Source organism: Salvelinus alpinus, chromosome 8, assembly GCF_045679555.1.
Source record: "Salvelinus alpinus chromosome 8, SLU_Salpinus.1, whole genome shotgun sequence".
Classification (NCBI taxonomy): Eukaryota; Metazoa; Chordata; class Actinopteri; order Salmoniformes; family Salmonidae; genus Salvelinus; species Salvelinus alpinus.
The window spans coordinates 15860100-15881197 of NC_092093.1; the positions used below are offsets into that span (position 1 = coordinate 15860100).

Sequence of the window (21098 nt, forward strand, 5' to 3'; positions counted from 1 at the left end):
GGGGCTTTACCATGTTTCATCGAAATGTACAGCTGTGTGTCATCCGCATAGCAGTGAAAGTTAACACTATGTTTCCGAATGACATCCCCAAGAGGTAAAATATATAGTGAAAACAATAGTGGTCCTAAAACGGAACCTTGAGGGTAGACCGAAATTTACAGTTGATTTGTCAGAGGACAACCCATCCACAGAGACAAACTGATATCTTTCCGACATATAAGATCTGAACCAGGCTAGAACTTGTCTGTGTAGACCAATTTGGTTTTCCATAGGCCGATAGTTTTTTATATTTTCTGGGTCAAGGTTTGGCTTTTTCAAGAGAGGCTTTATTACTGCCACTTTTAGTGAGTTTGGTACACATCCGGTGGATAGAGAGCCGTTTATTATGTTCAACATAGGAGGGCCAAGCACAGGAAGCAGCTCTTTCAGTATTTTAGTTGGAATAGGGTCCAGTATGCAGCTTGAAGGTTTAGAGGCCATGATTATTTTCATCATTGTGTCAAGAGATTTAGTACTAAAACACTTGAGTGTCTCCCTTGATCCTAGGTCCTGGCAGAGTTGTGCAGACTCAGGACAACTGAGCTTTGAAGGAATACTCAGATTTCAAGAGGAGTCTGTAATTTGCTTTCTAATGATCATGATCTTTTCCTCAAAGAAGTTCATGAATTTATTACGGCTGAAGTGAAAGCCATCCTCTCTTGGGGAATGCTGCTTTTTAGTTAGCTTTGCAACAGTATCAAAAATAAATTTTGGATTGTTCTTATTTTCCTCAATTAAGTTGGAAAAATAGGATGATCGAGCAGCAGTGAGGGCTCTTCGATACTGTACGGTACTGTCTTTACAAGCTAGTCAGAAGACTTCCAGTTTGGTGTGGTGCCATTTCCGTTCCAATTTTCTGGAAGCTTGCTTCAGAGCTCGGGTATTTTCTGTATACAAGGGAGCTAGTTTCTTATGACAAATGTTTTTCGTTTTTAGTCAAGCTACTAACCACTTTTGTAGCTAATTAGTGCTCTCAAATGTATCTTGATGTTGACAGCAGATGAGAGTTATATTAATAATATAGTTAACTTAGCTAGCTAACATACATACTCTAGCCCTTGTGCACTGTTCAATTATTTAGCCATTTTAACAATCATTTAAAAAAAAAAAAAAAAAAAACTCTCTGTTTTTGCCACTGCCCTTATTGGCTTCCATGCATTTGAATCTAGAGATTGTCCAAGGCTGGTTGGTCTCGAGCATGGTAAGCGACAGTTGCTATCCAATGGAGCACTGCAATTGGTTGGCCAAAATTCTGTGGCGGGGCTTAGCGAAGGGTCAATTGGCTATACAGCACAAACAGATCTGGGACCAGACTAGTATTTGATCAGTCAGTGCATGAACAACATCTCTGAAGTTCCTAAATGTTAATGTATCCCTGTACTATGACCTTTCAGGTGAAAATGCTGCCAACGCCCTCAAAGTTCCACTACATCTTCAACTTGAGAGACTTGTCAAGGATCTGGCAGGGCATGCTCATCATCAAGGCAGATGAGTGTGATGATATCCCCACCTTGCTGGCGCTGTTCAAGTGTGAATGCACCAGGGTGATCGCAGACAGGTACAGTACTGGAATGAATGGGGTCTCTGTTATGAACAGAACACTTTGCATTCACAGTGATAAAGTCACAATCCTTAATCATTTTTTCAACCCAGTGGCAGCCCTGCCACTTGGTTTCCTCTAAAGCTGAGGGATGGGTCTGGAGAAATTATGTAAACATTGATGTAGTGCAATTTTTTTAGCTGCCGGAGCACCAAAAAAAAAGTTTACGGCATTATTTCTCAATCAGAGTTTGTACAAATTGATGTAGCCTATTGAATATCATTAAAGCATATGCATTATATTCACCCTCCAAATTCACCCTCCTATACCTACACATAATGTCTTAAGAAATGGTTCTATTTTTAACCCATTGATGTCCATAAAGGAAAAAAATACTCTGTTATACTTGTTCTCTGAGCTTACTGATGGACAAATCTGAAGAAATGTGTCAAATCTGCGAAAGCGTCAGTCGACAGTGTGAGTTTTTGATATTGTACTATATTTAGTCATTGGACACATGGGGTTACTGTTATTTCATGAATCAAGTCATGTGAATACATGTTCAAAGGATCAGATCTTAATCATGTTTTGTATATATATTGCCTGGACCATTATATACAGTACTGTGAAAAAGTATTTGCCCTCTTTCTGATTTTCTGTATTTGTGCTTATTTTTTTACACATATTATACTAACAAAAGTATAAACGCAACATGCAACAATTTCTAAGATTTTATTGAGTTAAAGTTCATATGTGTCACACCCTGACCATAGTTTGCTTTGTATGTTTTATGTTTTGGTTGGTCAGGGTGTGATCTGTGTGGGCATTCTATGTTGTATTTCTGTGTTTGGCCTGATATGGTTCTCAATCAGAGGCAGGTGTTTTGCGTTGTCTCTGATTGGGAACCATATTTAGGTAGCCTGTTTTGTATTGTGGGTTGTGGGTTATTGTCTATGTCTATACGTTGGTTGCTTGTGTCTGCACTTGCGTATTATAGCGTCACGTTCGTTTTTTATTGTTTTTGTAAGTTTGTCAAGTGTTCTTCGTTTATTCTTTATCAAAGAGAAGAATATATTCAAACCACGCTGCGCTTTGGTCCGATCCTTACTCCTCCTCAGACGAGGAGGATTACGACGTGCGTGACAATATGAGGAAATCAGTCAATTAAAATAAATTGTATCTATAAACTTAATCTATGGATTTCACATGACTGGGAATACAGATGTGCATCTGTTGGTCACAGCAACAAAAAAATGGGCCTCACAATGGGCTTCAGGATCTCGTCACGGTATTTCAGTGCATTCAAATTGCCATTGATAAAATGCAATTGTGTTCGTTGTCCATAGCTTATGCCTGCCCATACCATAACCCCACCGCCACCATGTTCACAACGTTGACATCAGCAAACCGCTCGCCCACACAACGCCATACATGTGATTGCGGTTGGATGCCAAATTTTCTAATACGATGTTGGAGGCGGCTTATGGTAGAGAAATTAACATTAAATTCTCTAGAAACTGCTTTGGTGGACATTCCTGCAGTCAGCATGCCAATTGCACACTTCCTCAAAACTTGATACATCTGTGGCATTGTTGTGTGACAAAACTGCAAATTTTAGAGTGCCATTTTATTGTCCCAAGCACAAAGGGCACCTGTGTTATGATCATGCTGTTTAATCAGCTTCTTGATATGTGTCACGGCCGTCGGAAGGAGACCAAGGTGCAGCGTGGTGAGCGTACATTTTCTTTTATTATAGTAAATGTCGCCAAGAAAACAAAGAAACGAAGAAGCTTAACATGGCATTAGTGCCACTAACAAAGATAACTACCCACAAACACCAAAGGAAAAAAGGCTGCCTAAGTATGATTCCCAATCAGAGACAACGATAGACAGCTGTCCCTGATTGAGAACCATACCTGGCCAAAACATAGAAATAAAGAACATAGAATGCCCAACAAATCACACCCTGACCAAACCAAATAGAGACATAAAAAGGCTCTCTAAGGTCAGGGCGTGACAATATCCCACAACTGTCAGGTGGATGGATTAAATTGTTTTAATGAACAAGTTATGCAAAATCCAACGGCCCCTTTTGAAAAGTTTTTTTCAATTTAACCTTTATTTAACTAGGCAAGTCAGGCGCCCACATGACGCCGTACATGTGGTGCCACTGGTTGTGCCATCTTTAGCTGCCATGACAACCAAATACTTCCTGTAGTTGTTGATCAGTTACTCTGAGGAATTTTGGCCCACTCTTCCATGCAGGACTGCTTTATCTCAATGACATTTTGTGGTTTTCGAGCATTAACTGCTCGTTTCAGGTCCTGCTACAACATCTCAATCGGGTTTACAGTTGAAGTCGGAAGTTTACATACACTTAGGTTGGAGTCATTGAAACGAGTTTTTCAACCACTCCACACATTTCTTGTTAACAAACTATAGTATAGTCGGTTAGGACATCTACTTTGTGCGTTTCCAACAATTGTTTACAGACAGATTATTTCACTTATAATTCATTGTATCACAATCCCAGTGGGTCAGAAGTTTACAGACACTAAGTTGACTGTGCCTTTAAACAGCTTGGAAAATTCCAGAAAATGATGTCTTGGCTTTAGAAGCTTCTGTTAGGCTAATTGACATAATTTGAGTCAATTGGAGGTGTACCTGTGGATGTATTTCAAGGCCTACCTTCAAACTCAGTGCCTCTTTGCTTGACATCATGGGAAAATCAAAAGAAATCAGCCAAAACCTCAGAAAAACAATTGTAGACCTCCACAAGTCTGGTTCATCCTTGGGAGCAATTTCCAAACACCTGAAGGTACCACGTTCATCTGTACAAACAATAGTACGCAAGTATAAACACCATGGGACCACGCAGCCATCATACCGCTCAGGAAGGAGACGCATTCTGTCTCCTAGAGATGAACGTACTTTGGTGCGAAAAGTGAAAATCAATCCCAGAACAACAGAAAGCACCTTGTGAAGATGCTGGAGGAAACAGGTACAAAAGTATCTATATCCACAGTAAAATGAGTCCTATATCGACATAACCTGAAAGGCCGCTCAGCAAGGAAGAAGCCACTGCTCCAAAACCGCCATAAAAAAATGCCAGACTACGGTTTGCAACTGCACATGGGGACAAAGATCGTACTTTTTGGAGAAATGTCCTCTGGTCTGATGAAACAAAAATAGAACTGTTTGGCCGTAATGACCATCGTTATGTTTGAGGGAAAAGGGGGAGGCTTGCAAGCCGAAGAACCCCATCCCAACCGTGAAGCACGGGGGTGGCAGCATCATGTTGTGAGGGTGCTTTGCTGCAGGAGGGACTGGTGCACTTCACAAAATAGAAGGCATCATGAGGCAGGATAATTATGTGGATATATTGAAGCAACATCTCAAGACATCAGTCAGGAAGTTAAAGCTTGGTTGCAAATGGGTCTTCCAAATGTACAATGACCCCAAGCATACTTCCAAAGTTGTGGCAAAATGGCTTAAGGACAACAAAGTCAAGGTATTGGAGTGACCATCACAAAGCCCTGACCTCAATTCTATAGAAAATGTGTGGGCAGAGCTGAAAAAGCGTGTGCGAGCAAGGAGGCCTACAAACCTGACAGTTACACCAGCTCTGTGAGGAGGAATGGGCCAAAATTCACCCAACTTATTGTGGGAAGCTTGTAGAAGGCTACCCGAAACGTTTGACCCAAGTTAAACATTTTCAAGGCAATGCTACCAAATACTAATTGAGTGTATGTAAACTTCTGACCCACTGGGAATGTGATTAAAGAAATAAAAGCTGAAATAAATCATTCTCTCTCCTATTATTCTGACATTTCACATTCTTAAAATAAAGTGGTGATCCTAACTGACCTAAGACAATTTTTACTAGGATTAAATGTCAGGAATTGTGAAAAAATTAGTTTAAATGTATTTGGCTAAAGGTGTATGTAAACTTCCGACTTCAACTGTAGGTTTGGACTTTACATTTGTGTTTTTTATGCCATTCTGATGTAGACTTGCTTGTGTGTTTTGGATCATTGTCTTGCTGCATGACCCAGCTGCTCTTCAGCTCACAGACGGATGGCCTGACATTCTCCTGAAGAATTAATGGTTCCTTCAATGATGGCAAGTCGTCCAGTTCCTGAGGCAGCAAAGTATCCCCAAACCATCACATTACCACCACCATGCTTGACCGTTGGTATGAGGATCTTACTGCGGAATGCAGTGTTTGGTTTTCGCCCGACATAACGGGACCCATCTCATCCATAAAGTCAAGCAAGTCAAGATCAGAATGTCTGAAAAGCAACACATTTAACGTTTTTTATTGGCCTAGTCAAAGTCCAGACCTAAACCCGATTGAAATGTTGCAGTTCATGCTCGAAAACCCACTAATGTGCTAAGTTAAAGCGGCTCCGCATTGATAAGAGTGGTCCAAAATTCCTCCACAGTGATGTTAGTGACTGATCAACAACCTCAGGAAGGGTTTGGTTGCAGCCATTGCAGCTAAAGGTGGCACAATCAGTTATTGAGTGTAAGGGGGCAAATACTTTTTCACACAGGGGGATTGGGTGTTGCATAACTTTGTTTATTTAAGTGATAATTCCAGAGAAGCCGATGTTTGGAGGATATATTGGCATGGGTGTTGAAACCGGGTTACCAACAATATTCAAATAAAACGCATTAAAAACGCTATTTTTGATTAATTTATTCATACTATTTCATCCTTCCACGAGATATAGTCCCAACACAAATCTGGGGTTGCTACCCAAGCCGGCTGGTCGTTCGTTCTATCGGTTCAGTTGCCAGAGACGTGACCCAATCGTTAAGTCTTTTTGTTTTAAATCTATGGACCCAACCCAGTCGTCTGTTCTAAATGTTCCGCATTAGACCCACCCGTTATATAATAAATAAATGAAATAAGTATCACATTTTTGTGTTATTTGGTCACTTTATCTAATATTAGATTTTAGTTGAACATTTGATAACATTCAGTTTCAAAAATATGCACAAATAAAGAAAATCAGAAAGGGGGAAAATACTTTTTCACGGCTCTGTATATAAAAACAGTATCTAAAGAAATCCACACACACTCTCTCTTTCTCACACACACACCCCTAGCGTATATGCAGTTTAAACAAATTCAATGAGACTCGAGAGTGAGTCATTTTACAGCATTTTCTCTCTTTCTCAGATCTTAAACATGTTCAAAAATCTTAGTCATTGTCTGGACCAATATATATATATATATATATATATATATATATATATATAAGAACAGTAACTACTAGAGCATATTATACAGTATAAGCAAATCCAATGCAACAGAGCTGCACACTGATCTTTTTTACAAGGAGCAAAATTAAAAAAATATTTGAGGTAATAAAGATAGAGTCTTTCATTTTTCAAGGTGATTCTAAATAAAAATTCCAGGTTGCACAGCAAAATGTTTAGGTGCATATGCGAGTGAAATGGTTGCGCTGTAGAGCCCTGTGCAAGTCAGTGGCGAACAGGCCTCACTCTCCATTGACTTGCACAGGATCTGCTTATACTTTATAATATACTCTAGGAGTGAGTGTGAGTGGATTTCTTTAGATATTGTTTTTATATATGTGTTTATTGGTGAGCTGTTGAGTTTGGCCGAATGATAAACATTTCTTTACCATTCAGCTAATCATCCAAAAATCTCATAAGAAATTAGGTGGTGTTTTGGTCTAACTGTAACATTATACTCTGCTATTATATTTGGTTCTGTTATGTAGAATACTAATTTGAGATCTAACTTTAGTAAACAAGCACTTTTGTGAGAATTGGCGGACGAAAGCACTACACCCCTGGACGTAACCATTCTCAAATTCATAGATGGATGACTGACAGTCCATGAGAATGAAACCAATGGTGGTCATTGTGTCCCTGTGCTGCAGGTTTGTCTGCTTTGAGGACAAGGTGTGGTTTGAGAAGGCCATATCCAGGGTGATCCAGGATCACGTGGACCCCAGCCTGATCCCTGACCTCCACCCTGACCCCTACTTTGTGGACTTTCTGAGAGAGGCTCTCGAGCCCACGGGAGATGAGGCAGATGACGTCTGTTTGGACGCCCCCAAAGTTTACGAACTGGTAAAGAGCCATGGCACATTGTAGTCTTATGTTGTTCAAACTAGACATAAGGGCTGGTTTCCTGGACACAGATTAAGTCAAATCCTGGACTGAAAATATACAGTATTTCCTGCATGCTTTCCAGTCCAGTACTAGGCATAATCTGTGTTTCGGGAAGCAATCCCTGAAGGTTTAGATTTCATCCATTTGCAAAATGTGTATCTAACCAAAGTAATGTTTCATCATTAGGTGCCCAGTTTTGAGTTCCTGTGTGAGAAGCTGATTATCTATCAGAGCCAGTACAATGAGAATGTTAGAGGGGCCAGTCTGGACCTTGTGTTCTTTACAGATGCCATGACTCATCTAATCAAGGTTAAACTAACATCCTGACTGCCATGTTATTCATAATCACTCAATATTACTCTGTCATCTGTTTTTCGAACATTTGTTTAATTAAAATAAGGTTTTGTAACAACATCTTTAGATAAGGTGAGAATCTTTATCTATCCTGTGGTCCCCCCACAGATCTCACGTATCATCCGGACAGACTGCGGCAACGCTTTGCTAGTGGGAGTGGGAGGATCAGGAAAACAGAGTCTCACCCGACTGGCTTCCTTTATAGCCGGATACAGTATATTCCAGATCACCCTGACCAGGTAAGTACGAGGGGTTATGTGGTTGATTGTCAATAACAGTTAGGTAAAGTAGGTCACGATGGATCATAGAGATCCTATTATATTACTAAAGGGGCAATGTCATAAAACCTCAAAGTTCCAGAATAAAATTATAATTGCCTTCATTGTGGTAAAGGAAATCCAAACCAGTCTAATTGGAATGAATGACATTAGAGGCATAGGTGATGCCTTTCCTGTTTTTACTTATGCAGGATTTTTTGTGAAATACATTTTATTCTAATTCCTAATTCTATGTGAGCAAAGGATTTGGAAAATATGAAAGTAGCATAGTAAGGGCAGCAATTAGTGTTATGCAAATCAAATCAAATGTTATTAGTCACATGTGCCCGAATACAACAGGTGTAGGTAGACCTTACAGTGAAATGCTTACTTACGAGCCCCTAACCGACAGTGCAGTTTAAAAAAATATGGATAAGAATAAGAGATAAAAGCAACAAGTAATTAAAGAGGAGCAGTAAAAAATATATATATATACAGGGTGGTGCTGGTTACAGAGTCAATGTGCAGGGGCACCGGTTAGTTGAGGTAGTAGGTACATGTAGGTAGAGTTAATTAAAGTGACTATGCATAGATGACAACATGGATGGCAGGAAGCTTGGCCCCAGTGATGTACTAGGCCATTCGCACTACCCTCTGTAGTGCCTTGCGGTCGGAGGCCGAGTAGTTGCCATACCAGGCAGTGATGCAACCAGTCAGGATGCTCTCGATGGTGCAGCTGTAGAACCTTTTGAGGATCTGAGGACCCATGCCAAATCTTTTCAGTCTCCTGAGGGGGAATAGGTTTTGTCGTGCCCGATTCACGACTGTCATGGTGTGCTTGGACCATGTTAGTTTGTTGGTGATGTGGACACCAAGGAACTTGAAGCTCTCAACCTGCTCCACTGCAACCCTGACGATGAGAAGGGGGGCGTGCTCGGTCCTCTTTTTCCTGTAGTCCACAATCATCTCCTTTGTCTTGATCACGTTGAGGGAGAGGTTGTTGTCCTGGCACCACATGGCCAGGTCCCTGACCTCCCTATAGGCTGTCTCGTTGTTGTTGGTGATCAGGGCTACCACTGTTGTGTCATCGCCAAATTTAATGATGGTGTTGGAGTCGTGCCTGGCACTGCAGTCATGAGTGAACAGGGAGTACAGGAGGAGGCTGAGCACACACCCCTGAGGGGCCCCTGTGTTGGGGATCAGCGTGGCGGATGTGTTGTTACCTACCCTTACCAGCTGGGGGCAGCCTGTCAGGAAGTCCAGGATCCAGTTGCAGAGGGAGGTCTTTAGTCCCAGGGTCCTTAGCTTATTGATGAGCTTTGAGGGCACAATGGTGTAATGCTGAGCAGTAGTCAATGAATAGCATTCTCACATAGGTGTTCATTTTGTCCAGGTGGGAAAGGGCAGTGTGGAGTGCAATAGAGACTGTATCATCTGTGGATCTGTTGGGGCGGTATGCAAATTGGAGTGGGTCTAGGGTTTCTGGGATGATGGTGTTGATGTGAGCCATGACCAGCCTTTCAAAGCACTTCATGGCTACAGACGTGAGTGCTACGGGTCGGTAGTAATTTAGGCAGGTTACCTTCGTGTTCTTTTGCACAGGCACTATGGTGGTCTGCTTGAAACATGTTGGTATTGCAGACTCAGACAGGGAGAGGTTGAAAATGTCAGTGAAGACACCATGCGGCCTTGTGAATGTTGAAAATGTCAGTGAAGACACCATGCGGCCTTGTGAATGTTGACCTGTCTAATGGTCTTACTCACATCGGCTGCGGAGAGCGTGATCACACAGTCTTCCGGTACAGCTGGTGCTCTCATGTATGTTTCAGTGTTATTTGCCTCGAACCGAGCATAGAAGTAGTTTAGCTCGTCCAGTAGGCTCGTGTCACTGGGCAGCTCTCGGCTGTGCTTCCCTTTGTAGTCTGTAATGGTTTGCAGGCCCTGCCACATCCGACGACCGTCAGAGCCGATGTAGTACGACTCAATCTTAGTCCTGTATTGACGCTTTGCCTGTTTGATGGTTCGTCGGAGAGCATAGCGGGATTTCTTATAAGCTTCCGGGTTAGAGTCCCGCTCTTTGAAAGCGGCAGCTCTAGCCTTTAGCTCAGTGCGGATGCTGCCTGTAATCCATGGTTTCTGGTTGGGGTATGTACGTATGGTCACTGTGGGGACGACGTCATCGATGCACTTATTGATGAAGCCAATGACAGATGTGGTGTACTCTTCAATGCCATTGGAGGAATCCCAGAACATCTTCCAGTCTGTGCTAGCAAAACAGTCCTGAGGTTTAGCATCTGCTTCATCTGACCACTTTTTTATTGATCTAGTCACTGGTGCTTCCTGCTTTAATTTTTGCTTGTAAGCAGGTAACAGGAGGATAGAAGTATGGTCAGATTTTCAAAATGGAGGGCGAGGGAGAGCTTTGTATGCATCTCTATGTGTGGAGTATAGGTGCTCCAGAGTTATTTTCCCTCTGGTTGCACAGGCATTTAAATTAGGCAAGTCAGTCTCAAAACCGGCTGTATGGTATTGAACATGTATTTATATTCCTGTCTGAAGTATAATAGTAATTAATTGATGCTCCATATACTAAGGAGATAATGGGAGTCCAGCTGAGAATTGGTCCCTAATGCCCCTGTTTCCTACTAGGACGTACAACATCAGCAACCTGATGGACGACCTGAAGGTCCTTTACAGAACAGCCGGGGCAGACGGCAAAGGCATCACCTTTATCTTCACAGACAACGAGATCAAGGATGAGGCCTTCCTGGAGTACCTCAATAACGTGCTCTCATCTGGGGAGGTGATCAATTTATTTTTATTTTTTTGCAATTTCTTAGGGGGTAGATCAGCTTTAATAATGCAGATAGATTGTAGCTTCCATCAATGTAATTGTCTGCATCATTTCCAATCCCAATCCCCCATATATTTTTGGGTAAATATATACAGTAATAATACAATACCAGTCAAAAGTTTGGACACACCTACTCATTCCAGGGTTGTTCTTTATTTTTATATTTTCTACATTGTAGAATAATAGTAAAGACATCAACACTATGAAATAACACATATGGAATCATGTAGTATCCAAAAAAGTGTTAAACAAATCAAAATATATTTTATATTTGAGATTCTTCAAAGTAGCCACCCTTTGCCTTGATGACAGCTTTGCACACTCTTGGCATTCTCTCAACCAACTTCATAAGGTACAGTAGTCACCTGAAATGCATTTAAATTAACCGGTGTGCCTTGTTAAAAGTTCATTTGTGGAATTTCTTTCCTTCTTAATGTGTTTGAGCCAATCAGTTGTGTTGTGACAAGGTAGGGGTGGTATACAGAAGATAGCCTTATTTGGTAAAAGACCAAGTCCATATAATGGCAAGAACAGCTCAAATAAGCAACGAGAAACAACAGTCAATCATTACTTTAAGACATGAAGGTCAGTCAATCTGGAAAATTTCAAGAACTTTGAAAGAATCATGTAGTAACCAAAAAAGTGTTAAACAAATCAAACTATATTTTATATTTGAGATTCTTCAAAGTAGCCACCCTTTGCCTTGATGACAGCTTTGCACACTCTTGGCATTCTCTCAACCAGCTTCATGAGGTAGTCACCTGGAATCAATCAAATGTATTTATAAAGCCCTTCTTACATCAGCTGATGTCACAAAGTGCTGTACAGAAACCCAGCCTAAAACCCCAAACAGCAAGCAATGCAGGTGTAGAAGCACAAGCAATGAATTTCAATTAACAGGTGTGTCTTGTTAATGTGAGAGAAAAGAGAAAAGAGAGAAAAGACATGAAGGTCAGTCAATCCGGAAAATGTCAAAAACGTTTAAAGTTTCTTCAAGTGCAGTCGCAGAAACCATCAAGCGCTATGATGAAACTGGCTCTCATGAGGATCGCCACAGGAAAGGAAGACCCAGAGTTACCTCTGCTGCAGAGGATAAGTTCATTAGAGTTACTAGCCTCAGAAATTGCAGCCCAAATAAATGCTTTACAGAGCTCAAGTAACAGACACATCTCAACATCAACTGTTCAGAGGAGACTGCATGAATCAGGCGTTCATGGCCGAATTGCTGCAAATAAACCACTACTAAAGGACACCAATAAGAAGAAGAGACTTGCTTGGGCCAAGAAACACAAGCAATGGACTGTAAACCGGTGGAAATCTGTCCTTTGGTCTGATGAGTCCAAATTTGAGACTTTTGGTTCCAACCACTGTGACTTTGTGAGACGCAGAGTAGGTGAACGGATGATCTCCGCATGTGTGGTTCCTACCATGAAGCATGGAGGAGGTGGTGTGATGGTGTGGGGGTGCTTTGCTGGTGACACTGTCAGTGAATTATTTAGAATTCAAGGCAAACTTAACAGGCATGGCTACCACAGCATTCTGCAGCGATATTCCATCCCATCTGGTTTGCGCTTAGTGGGACTATAATTTGTTTTTCAACAGGACAATGACCCAACACACCTTCAGGCTGCGTAAGGGCTATTTGACCAAGAAGCAGAGTGATGGAGTGCTTCATTAGATGACCTGGCCTCGACAATCACCCGACCTCAACCAAATTGAGATGGTTTGGAATGAGTTGGACCGCAGAGTGAAGGAAAAGCAGCCAACAAGTGCTCAGCATATGTGGGAACTCCTTCAAGACTGTTGGAAAAGCATTCCACATGAAGCTGGTTGAGAGAATGCCAAGAGTGTTCAAAGCTGTTATCAAGGCAAAGGGTGGCTACTTTGAAGAATCTAAAATACATTTTGATTTGTTTAACACTTATTTCATTGTGTTGATGTCTTCACCATTATTCTACAATGTAGAAAATAGTAAAAAAAAGAAGAGAAAACCCTTGGAATGAGTAGGTGTCCAAACGTTTGACTGGTACTGTATATATACATATATTTTTGAAATATATTTTCCTTTATTATTTTCCCCTGTAATCAAGTTACTCTAATGTTATCTATCATTATTCTAACGCTACTCTAGTAAAAGAAAATTTCCAATTTGTCATTCTTAATTATTATGCTTGTTGTGTGCAGGTGTCCAACCTGTTTGCTCGTGACGAGCTAGACGAGATCACTCAGAACCTCATTGGTGTAATGAAGAAAGAGTTGCCTCGCGTCCCGCCCACCTTCGACAACCTGTACGACTACTTTATCTCCCGAGCCAGGAAGAACCTGCACGTGGTTCTTTGCTTCTCTCCGGTATGATTTAGTAATACCGGAAACATAAAAACACCACCTCCATGATTGTCTCTCAAGAATTCAGGAGTTTGTTATGTAGTATTCCAGAGTAGTTGTAACGGCGTTCCGTTACAACCTTTTCCATTTAACACGTCCTCCCATGTCCACTGCTCGAACTCACGCTGCTTGGTTCTGGATTGGTGGGTGGTTCTGTAACGGCGTTCCTCCTCCTCTTCATCCGAAGAGGAGGAGCAGGGATTGAACCAAACTGCAGCGTTGTATTTAGACATAATGAATTTATTTAAGTGTAGACGAAAAACACGAACTTCACTTGAATACTTACAAAACAACAAAACGAATGTAGACAAACCTGAACATACGAACTTACATATAACACGAAGAACGCACGAACAGGAAAAATGACTACATAAAACGATGAACGAAGGAAACAGTCCCGTATGGTGCAAACAAACACAGACACAGGAGACAACCACCCACGACAAACAATGTGACAACACCTACCTTAATATGATTCTCAATCAGAGGAGATGAAAACCACCTGCCTCTAATTGAGAACCATATTAGGTACCCATTAACCAACATAGAAACAGAAAACATAGACTGCCCACCCAAACTCACGTCCTGACCAACTAACACATACAAAAACTAACAGAAAACAGGTCAGGAACGTGACAGTAGTTCCATAGAGAGGTTTGCTGGCATCAGCCGTTGAGGGCAGAGTGAAATTACATTTGTTCGTATTCATCCATCCATCCCTTTATTTCCCCTGACAGGTTGGTGAGAAGTTCCGTTCGCGCTCCCTGAAGTTCCCAGGTCTGATCTCAGGCTGTACTATGGACTGGTTCACTCCCTGGCCCAGCGAAGCTTTAGTGGCCGTGTCCCAGTACTTCCTCTCTGACTTCCACATGGTGTGCTCCCCCGAGGTCAAAGCCGCGGTGGTACAGACCATGGGCATATACCATGATAAAGTGTCCGTCACCTGCGAGAGCTACTTTGACAGGTATTGTAGTTGACTGAAGTTGGGAACTCAAATGCAAATCTAGTCTTAAATCCACATTTATATTTATAAATGACAAGAATGTACATGCCAGATAAATGGCATCCATTTCTTATACCCAAAGCCTGCCGGAATAACCGACGTGTGTGTTTTAATTTTTCCACCCCAGGTTCCGAAGAAGAACTCATGTGACCCCTAAATCCTACCTGTCTTTCATCAATGGATACAAGACGGTATACAGTGAAAATTACAACTTTATCAACACACTGGCTGAGCGCATGAATGTTGGTATGGAAATCCAATTGAGTGGCTACTAGCTAAGGCATAATGATGAACTTCGAACTAACTGCTTATTATATTGTAAAGAAAATAAATGTTGGGATTTCTTGTCAGATTGCAGTGTTGTGTAAATGCTTTGTATTGCAGGTCTGACCAAACTGTTGGAGGCTAGCGAGTCTGTGGCTCAGCTGTCCAAAGACCTGGTTGTTAAGGAGAAAGAGCTGGCTCTGGCCTCCATCAAAGCAGACAAGGTAAATGGGAAATAAAATAGAAACCATAAAAATAGAATTTCATTATATTTCTATGTAGGAATCACCCTTTCACATCCATTCACAGAATACATGCATGTAAAGTTTGCCTGCTGATTTGTTGTCTTGTCTGTACAGGTGCTGGCAGAGGTGACAGTAAGTGCTGAAGCAGCCACCATCGTAAAGGCTGAGGTCCAGATTGTAAAGGACAGAGCCCTGAAGATTGTGGAAGGCATTGAGAAGGAGAAAGCCTTTGCAGAGGTCAAGCTGAAAGCAGCTAAACCGGCTTTAGAGGAGGCAGAGGCCGCTCTGAATGTGAGTCTTACTGTACATGAAAAGATCCATTTGAAAAACAAAAAATATATATATTTTGGGCCATTTGAAATTGTTTCTTGTCATTTCGGGTCATGTTCAGTAGGTAACAAAACAGAAGAAAAAGGACTGAAATAGGGATGGTACTACCGCAACTTTTTTCCTTTTGCAAAATGTTTTCTGTTACATTCCCTAATGATCTCAACTCTGTTATATATTCTCCTTAGACCATTAAAGCGGCTGACGTAGCCACGGTGAGGAAGCTGGCCAAACCTCCCCACCTCATCATGAGGATCATGGACTGCTGTGTGCTGCTCTTCCAGAAGAAGCTGGACACCATCACCATGGACCCAGAGAGGCCCTGCCACAAGCCCTCCTGGGGAGAGGCACTCAAGGTCAGAAAGCCTCCATTCTAGACTCTACCAGACTCATAGATCTCTACATCTCTCTATGTATGACTCTGGTTATAATAGTACAACAAAATAGAATATAAGAGGCCTTGATATATTGTCCTCGGAGAAGAATATTATTTTTACCAAGATTTTACACTATACACCACATCAAACCATCAGATAATCACTCAGACGTTACATTTACATTCCCAGTCCCGTCTCTGTATATTGATTTGATTTGTTGTAGCTAATTGTTTGGTTTGTTGTAGCTAATGTCTTGGTTTGGTTTGTTGTAGCCGTCTTGGTTTGGTTTATTGTAGCTGTCTTGGTTTGGTTTGTTGTAGCTAATGTCTTGGTTTGGTTTGTAGTAGCTATTGTATTGGTTTGGTTTGTTGTAGCTAATGTCTTGCTTTGATTTGTTGTAGCTAATGTCTCGGTTTGGTTTGTTGTAGCTAATGCCCTGGTTTGGTTTGTTGTAGCTAATGTATTGGTTTGGTTTGTTGTAGCTCATTTCTTGGTTTGGTTTGTTGTAGCTCATTTCTTGGTTTGGTTTGTTGTAGCTAATGTATTGGTTTGGTTTGTTTTAGCTAATGTATTGGTTTGGTTTGTTGTAGCTAATGTATTGGTTTGGTTTGTTGTAGCTAATGCCATTGTTTGGTTTGTTGTAGCTAATGTATTGGTTTGGTTTGTTGTAGCTAATGTATTGGTTTGGTTTGTTGTAGCTAATGTATTGGTTTGGTTTGTTGTAGCTAATGTATTGGTTTGGTTTGTTGTAGCTCATTTCTTGGTTTGGTTTGTTGTAGCTCATTTCTTGGTTTGGTTTGTTGTAGCTAATGTCTTGGTTTGGTTTGTTGTAGCTAATGTCTTGGTTTGGTTTGTTGTAGCTAATGTCTTGATTTGGTTTGTTGTAGCTAATGTTTTGGTTTGGTTTGTTGTAGCTCATTTCTTGGTTTGGTTTGTTGTAGCTCATTTCTTGGTTTGGTTTGTTGTAGCTCATTTCTTGGTTTGGTTTGTTGTAGCTAATGTCTTGGTTTGGTTTGTTGTAGCTAATGTCTTGATTTGGTTTGTTGTAGCTAATGTTTTGGTTTGGTTTGTTGTAGCTAATGTCTTGGTTTTGGTCAAAGCCCCCCTCCCCCTCTATGTGCTTTAGCTTATGAGCTGTGTCCTTTGTGTTACTTCAATTGCCGGCCTTCTGTATTTTCTTTAAATTTGCCTTTGTAGCTGATGAGCGCCAGTGGTTTCATGGCGTCACTGCAGCAGTTCCCCAAGGACAGCATCAACGAGGAGATGGTGGAGCTACTGCAGCCCTACTTCCAGATGGAGGACTACACGTTTGAGTGTGCCAAGAAAGTGTGCGGCAACGTGGCAGGCCTGCTCTCCTGGACCTCCGCCATGGCCACCTTCTTCGGCATCAACAAGGAAGTGCTGCCACTCAAGGTACGGGGAACATAAGCTGAATGATTCTACCCTCCATGAAGTAGCATGGGAACACTATTTGTGTGTGTGTGTGATCCGATATATTGGAGTGTTGGGCCAGTAACCGAAATGGACCTGCTGGATTGAATCCCCGAGCTGACAAGGTAAAAATCTGTCGTTCTGCCACTGAGCTAGGCAGTTTAACCCACTGTTCACCGGGCACCGATGACGGATGTCGATTAAGGCAGTCCCCCGCTGTCACGCCCTGGCCATAGAGAGGCTTTTATTCTCTATTTTGGTTAGGCCAGGGTGTGACTAGGGTGGGCATTCTTTATTTCTATGTTTTCTATTTCTTTGTGTTTGGCCGGGTGTGGTTCTCAATCAGAGGCAGCTGTTTATCATTGTCTCTGATTGAGAACCATACTCAGGTATCTCTTTTTTCCACCTGTCTTTGTGGGAAGTTAACGTTGTTTGATGGCACTTAGCCTTAAGCGTCACGGTTTGTTTTGGTATTGTTTATTGTTTTGTTGGCGACATCTACTATTAAAAGTATGTACGCTCACCACGCTGCACCTTGGTCCTCTTCTTTTCACGGCCGTGACACCCGCACCTTTCTGATTCAGAGGGGTTGGGTTAAATGTGGAAGACACATTTCAGTTGAATTCATTCAGTTGTACAACTGACTAGGTATCCCCCTTTTCCTTTTGATAAGCATTGTGAACAGTAGTTTTTCTCCACGTGTGTGGACAGGCTAACTTGATTATCCAAGAGGGCAGACTGTCAATAGCCAATTCCGAGCTAGCAAGTGCTCAGTCTCAGCTGGATGAGAAACAGGCCGAGTTGGACAAAGTACAGGCCAAGTTTGATGCTGCTATGAAAGAGAAACAGGTGAGGTCCAATCCTTAAAAAATAATGTATTCTTAAATTAGGAATATTGCAAAATAAATATAAATATATAGATAGAATAGCAGAATAGAATGTAGTTCAAATAGTTGATTTTGTGATGCTTTACAGGATTTGCTGGACGATGCAGAGATGTGCAGGAATAAAATGGTGGCAGCGTCAGCACTCATTGATGGGCTTAGTGGAGAGAAAGTGCGCTGGACAGAGCAGAGCAAACAGTTTAAATCACAGATCAACAGGCAGGTTACAGATAAGAGAGGGATAGCATCAAGTTTCTTTACTTTCAGTGTTTTGACTGAAGTCATTGTTACTATGTACAAAGATTTCATGCAATGTAATACAATAAACTACAGACAATATCAATGCTCAGTTCTTTCCATCAGAGGCTTTTCAATGTGACCCTTGACCATCTGTTATCGTCTCTTGGATAGACTCGTAGGGGATGTCCTCCAGCTCACTGGCTTCCTGTCGTACTGTGGACCCTTCAACCAGAACTTCCGCAACATGCTCCTAAAGGACATCTGGGAAGCAGAGCTCCGCAAGAGGAAAATCCCTTTCACTGATAACCTCAATATTATCTCTATGCTGGTGGACCCCCCTACTGTAAGAAAAGATCATGAACGCAGTAGTGAATTGAATTTTACTTTTGAGTTGCAAACAAAACAGGCATCGACAAAATTTGCATTTGAATCCCAGAGGATAACACATTAAAATATTAATGAAAACACTTATTTCCAAAGTGGTTCTTAGTATCCATTTCACTGAACTAGAAGTTGTACGAAATGTGTTTTGTTATGTCCCAAAGCACCACACTGAAACATCCTTTCCTTTTCTGTGTGTCAGATAAGCGAGTGGAACCTACAGGGACTGCCTGGAGACGACTTGTCAGTGCAGAACGGCATCATCGTGACCAAGGCCACGAGGTTCCCTCTCCTCATCGACCCTCAGACCCAGGGCAAGGCGTGGATTAAAAAGAAAGAAAAAGCCAATGATCTGCAGGTAAGCCACTCACTTCTCACATTCACACTCTTACAAACAAACCCACCAGTGTGAAAACTAAATGTATTGGTTCAATGTATTCCCAAGAACTCATGACTAGCCATGTTTAGTAGGTAGAAAGTGTTTTAAAACAGAATGAAACTGGGAGGTACTACATGAATGTATCCAATAGGAACACACCATTTTGTTTTCCCCTACTGAACACGACCATGATATCTCTTGCAGGTCACGTCCCTCAACCACAAGTACTTCCGTACCCACCTGGAGGACAGTCTGTCGATGGGACGACCGCTGCTCATCGAGGACGTCCGAGAGGATCTGGACCCCGCCCTGGACAACGTGCTGGAGAAAAACTTCATCAAGTCCGGCTCCACCTATAAGGTACATACCACAGCTCTCAGATCAGTTTGACTTGAACAGCAGTGTTGTGAAATAGCCTGGTTAAACCAGACTGAACACTGTGTTCACCATGAAATGTAGCGAAATCCGTTTGGATGCCAAGCTAATTGGGAAATTAAGCTCCCATTCAAACCTGTGCTCATTGGTTGTAGGTGAAAGTGGGAGACAAGGAGACCGACGTGATGGATGGCTTCCAGCTCTACATCACCACCAAGCTGCCTAACCCGGCGTACACGCCCGAGGTCAGCGCCAAGACCTCCATTATAGACTTCACTGTCACCATGAAGGGTCTGGAGAACCAGCTGCTGGGCCGAGTCATCCTCACCGAGAAATACGTAAGCCTTCATTAACACTTTATAAACCATTCATAACCCATTTATAAAACCTATGTGAACATTTTCCCTCAGGACTTCAGAGGCATTGGTTTTGGTGTTGTCGGCAATACGTTACATGGATGCTCTGATGGTACTGTAACAGGAGCTGGAGGCAGAGAGAGTCAAGCTAATGGAGGATGTGACGGCCAATAAGAGGAAGATGAAGGAGTTGGAGGATAACCTGCTGTACAAGCTCAGCTCCACCAAGGGTATTGACTCCTAGGATAAACAAATCATATTAAGTGTTACATCTGATGTTTGGGTAATGTTTCAGATACTCAGACTGCTCAATCTGCATGTTTGTGTGTGTGGTGTCTGTCTGTGTTTATGTGTCTTTCTGTGTGTTTCTGTCTATGTGTGGGTGCATGCGTGCATCTGTGTGTGTCAAGGTTCCCTGGTGGATGACGAGTCCATGATTGGCATCCTGTCGGTAACCAAGCTGACGGCGGCCGAGGTGAGCGAGAAGCTGCACGTGGCAGCCGAGACGGAGGTGAAGATCAACACGGCTTCAGAGGAGTACCGGCCGGCTGCCTCGCGTGGCAGCATCCTCTACTTCCTCATCACTGAGATGAGCATGGTCAACGTCATGTACCAGACCTCCCTGGCACAGTTCCTCAAGATCTTTGACCTCTCAATGGCCAAGTCAGTACCAGGGATGGGATTTTTCCTGATTAATCAGGAATTCCTGCTTTTCAGATATTTATCCTTCATACAAATATATTAGAAATGGACCTATCCCAAAATCCAAATTTTCCTGATCAAATCCCTCAGTACACAGAACACATAGCAAATTCACCCACTTGTTTACTCTTTAATAATTTTTTTGATCAAGTTTGTGTACACTCACATTATATCAGTCCATACCAGGGGTCTCCAACCTTTTCTAGCAAGAGAGGTACTTTTAAGAAATAAAACATGTCGTGAGCTACTCTTTTTCTTCTAGCTTTCAAATAGGCACATTCTTCTCTTCTCCTCTCCCCTGTAACTCTTCCCCAGGTCCTTAGTGTACAAGAGAAAGCAGTGCACTATGTTTTCTCCCAATATACCTGGTAAAATAAGGGTTCATAAGCAACTCTGCTTTTCTTTCCCCAAATTATGTCATCAGTTTAATTTTTTCCTGGTTTTTGATTTTGTTTTGTTTTTCACTTTCAAAAATTACACTTGTTCATGCAGGTTTGACACAAACCGGTGCGCCTGGCACCTACTACCATACTCAGTTCAAAGGCACTTAAA

The 21098-nt window shown here is 41.9% G+C and overlaps 1 protein-coding gene across 1 annotated transcript in view; it reads left to right on the forward strand.

The window, feature by feature from the left end:
* Nucleotides 1–21098, forward strand: part of LOC139582632 (dynein axonemal heavy chain 8-like) — a 53132-nt gene that overhangs the window by 26621 nt on the left and 5413 nt on the right. Inside the window, exons 54-73 of the mRNA XM_071412796.1 lie at nt 1434–1597; nt 7498–7690; nt 7919–8041; nt 8195–8325; nt 10993–11146; nt 13382–13546; nt 14320–14546; nt 14713–14831; nt 14970–15073; nt 15209–15385; nt 15610–15777; nt 16996–17211; nt 17941–18078; nt 18205–18332; nt 18525–18696; nt 18937–19092; nt 19318–19473; nt 19644–19826; nt 19969–20074; nt 20255–20507. Of these exons, the coding sequence (XP_071268897.1) occupies nt 1434–1597; nt 7498–7690; nt 7919–8041; nt 8195–8325; nt 10993–11146; nt 13382–13546; nt 14320–14546; nt 14713–14831; nt 14970–15073; nt 15209–15385; nt 15610–15777; nt 16996–17211; nt 17941–18078; nt 18205–18332; nt 18525–18696; nt 18937–19092; nt 19318–19473; nt 19644–19826; nt 19969–20074; nt 20255–20507 (3233 nt within the window). The remainder of the gene's footprint in view (nt 1–1433; nt 1598–7497; nt 7691–7918; nt 8042–8194; nt 8326–10992; nt 11147–13381; nt 13547–14319; nt 14547–14712; nt 14832–14969; nt 15074–15208; nt 15386–15609; nt 15778–16995; nt 17212–17940; nt 18079–18204; nt 18333–18524; nt 18697–18936; nt 19093–19317; nt 19474–19643; nt 19827–19968; nt 20075–20254; nt 20508–21098) is intronic.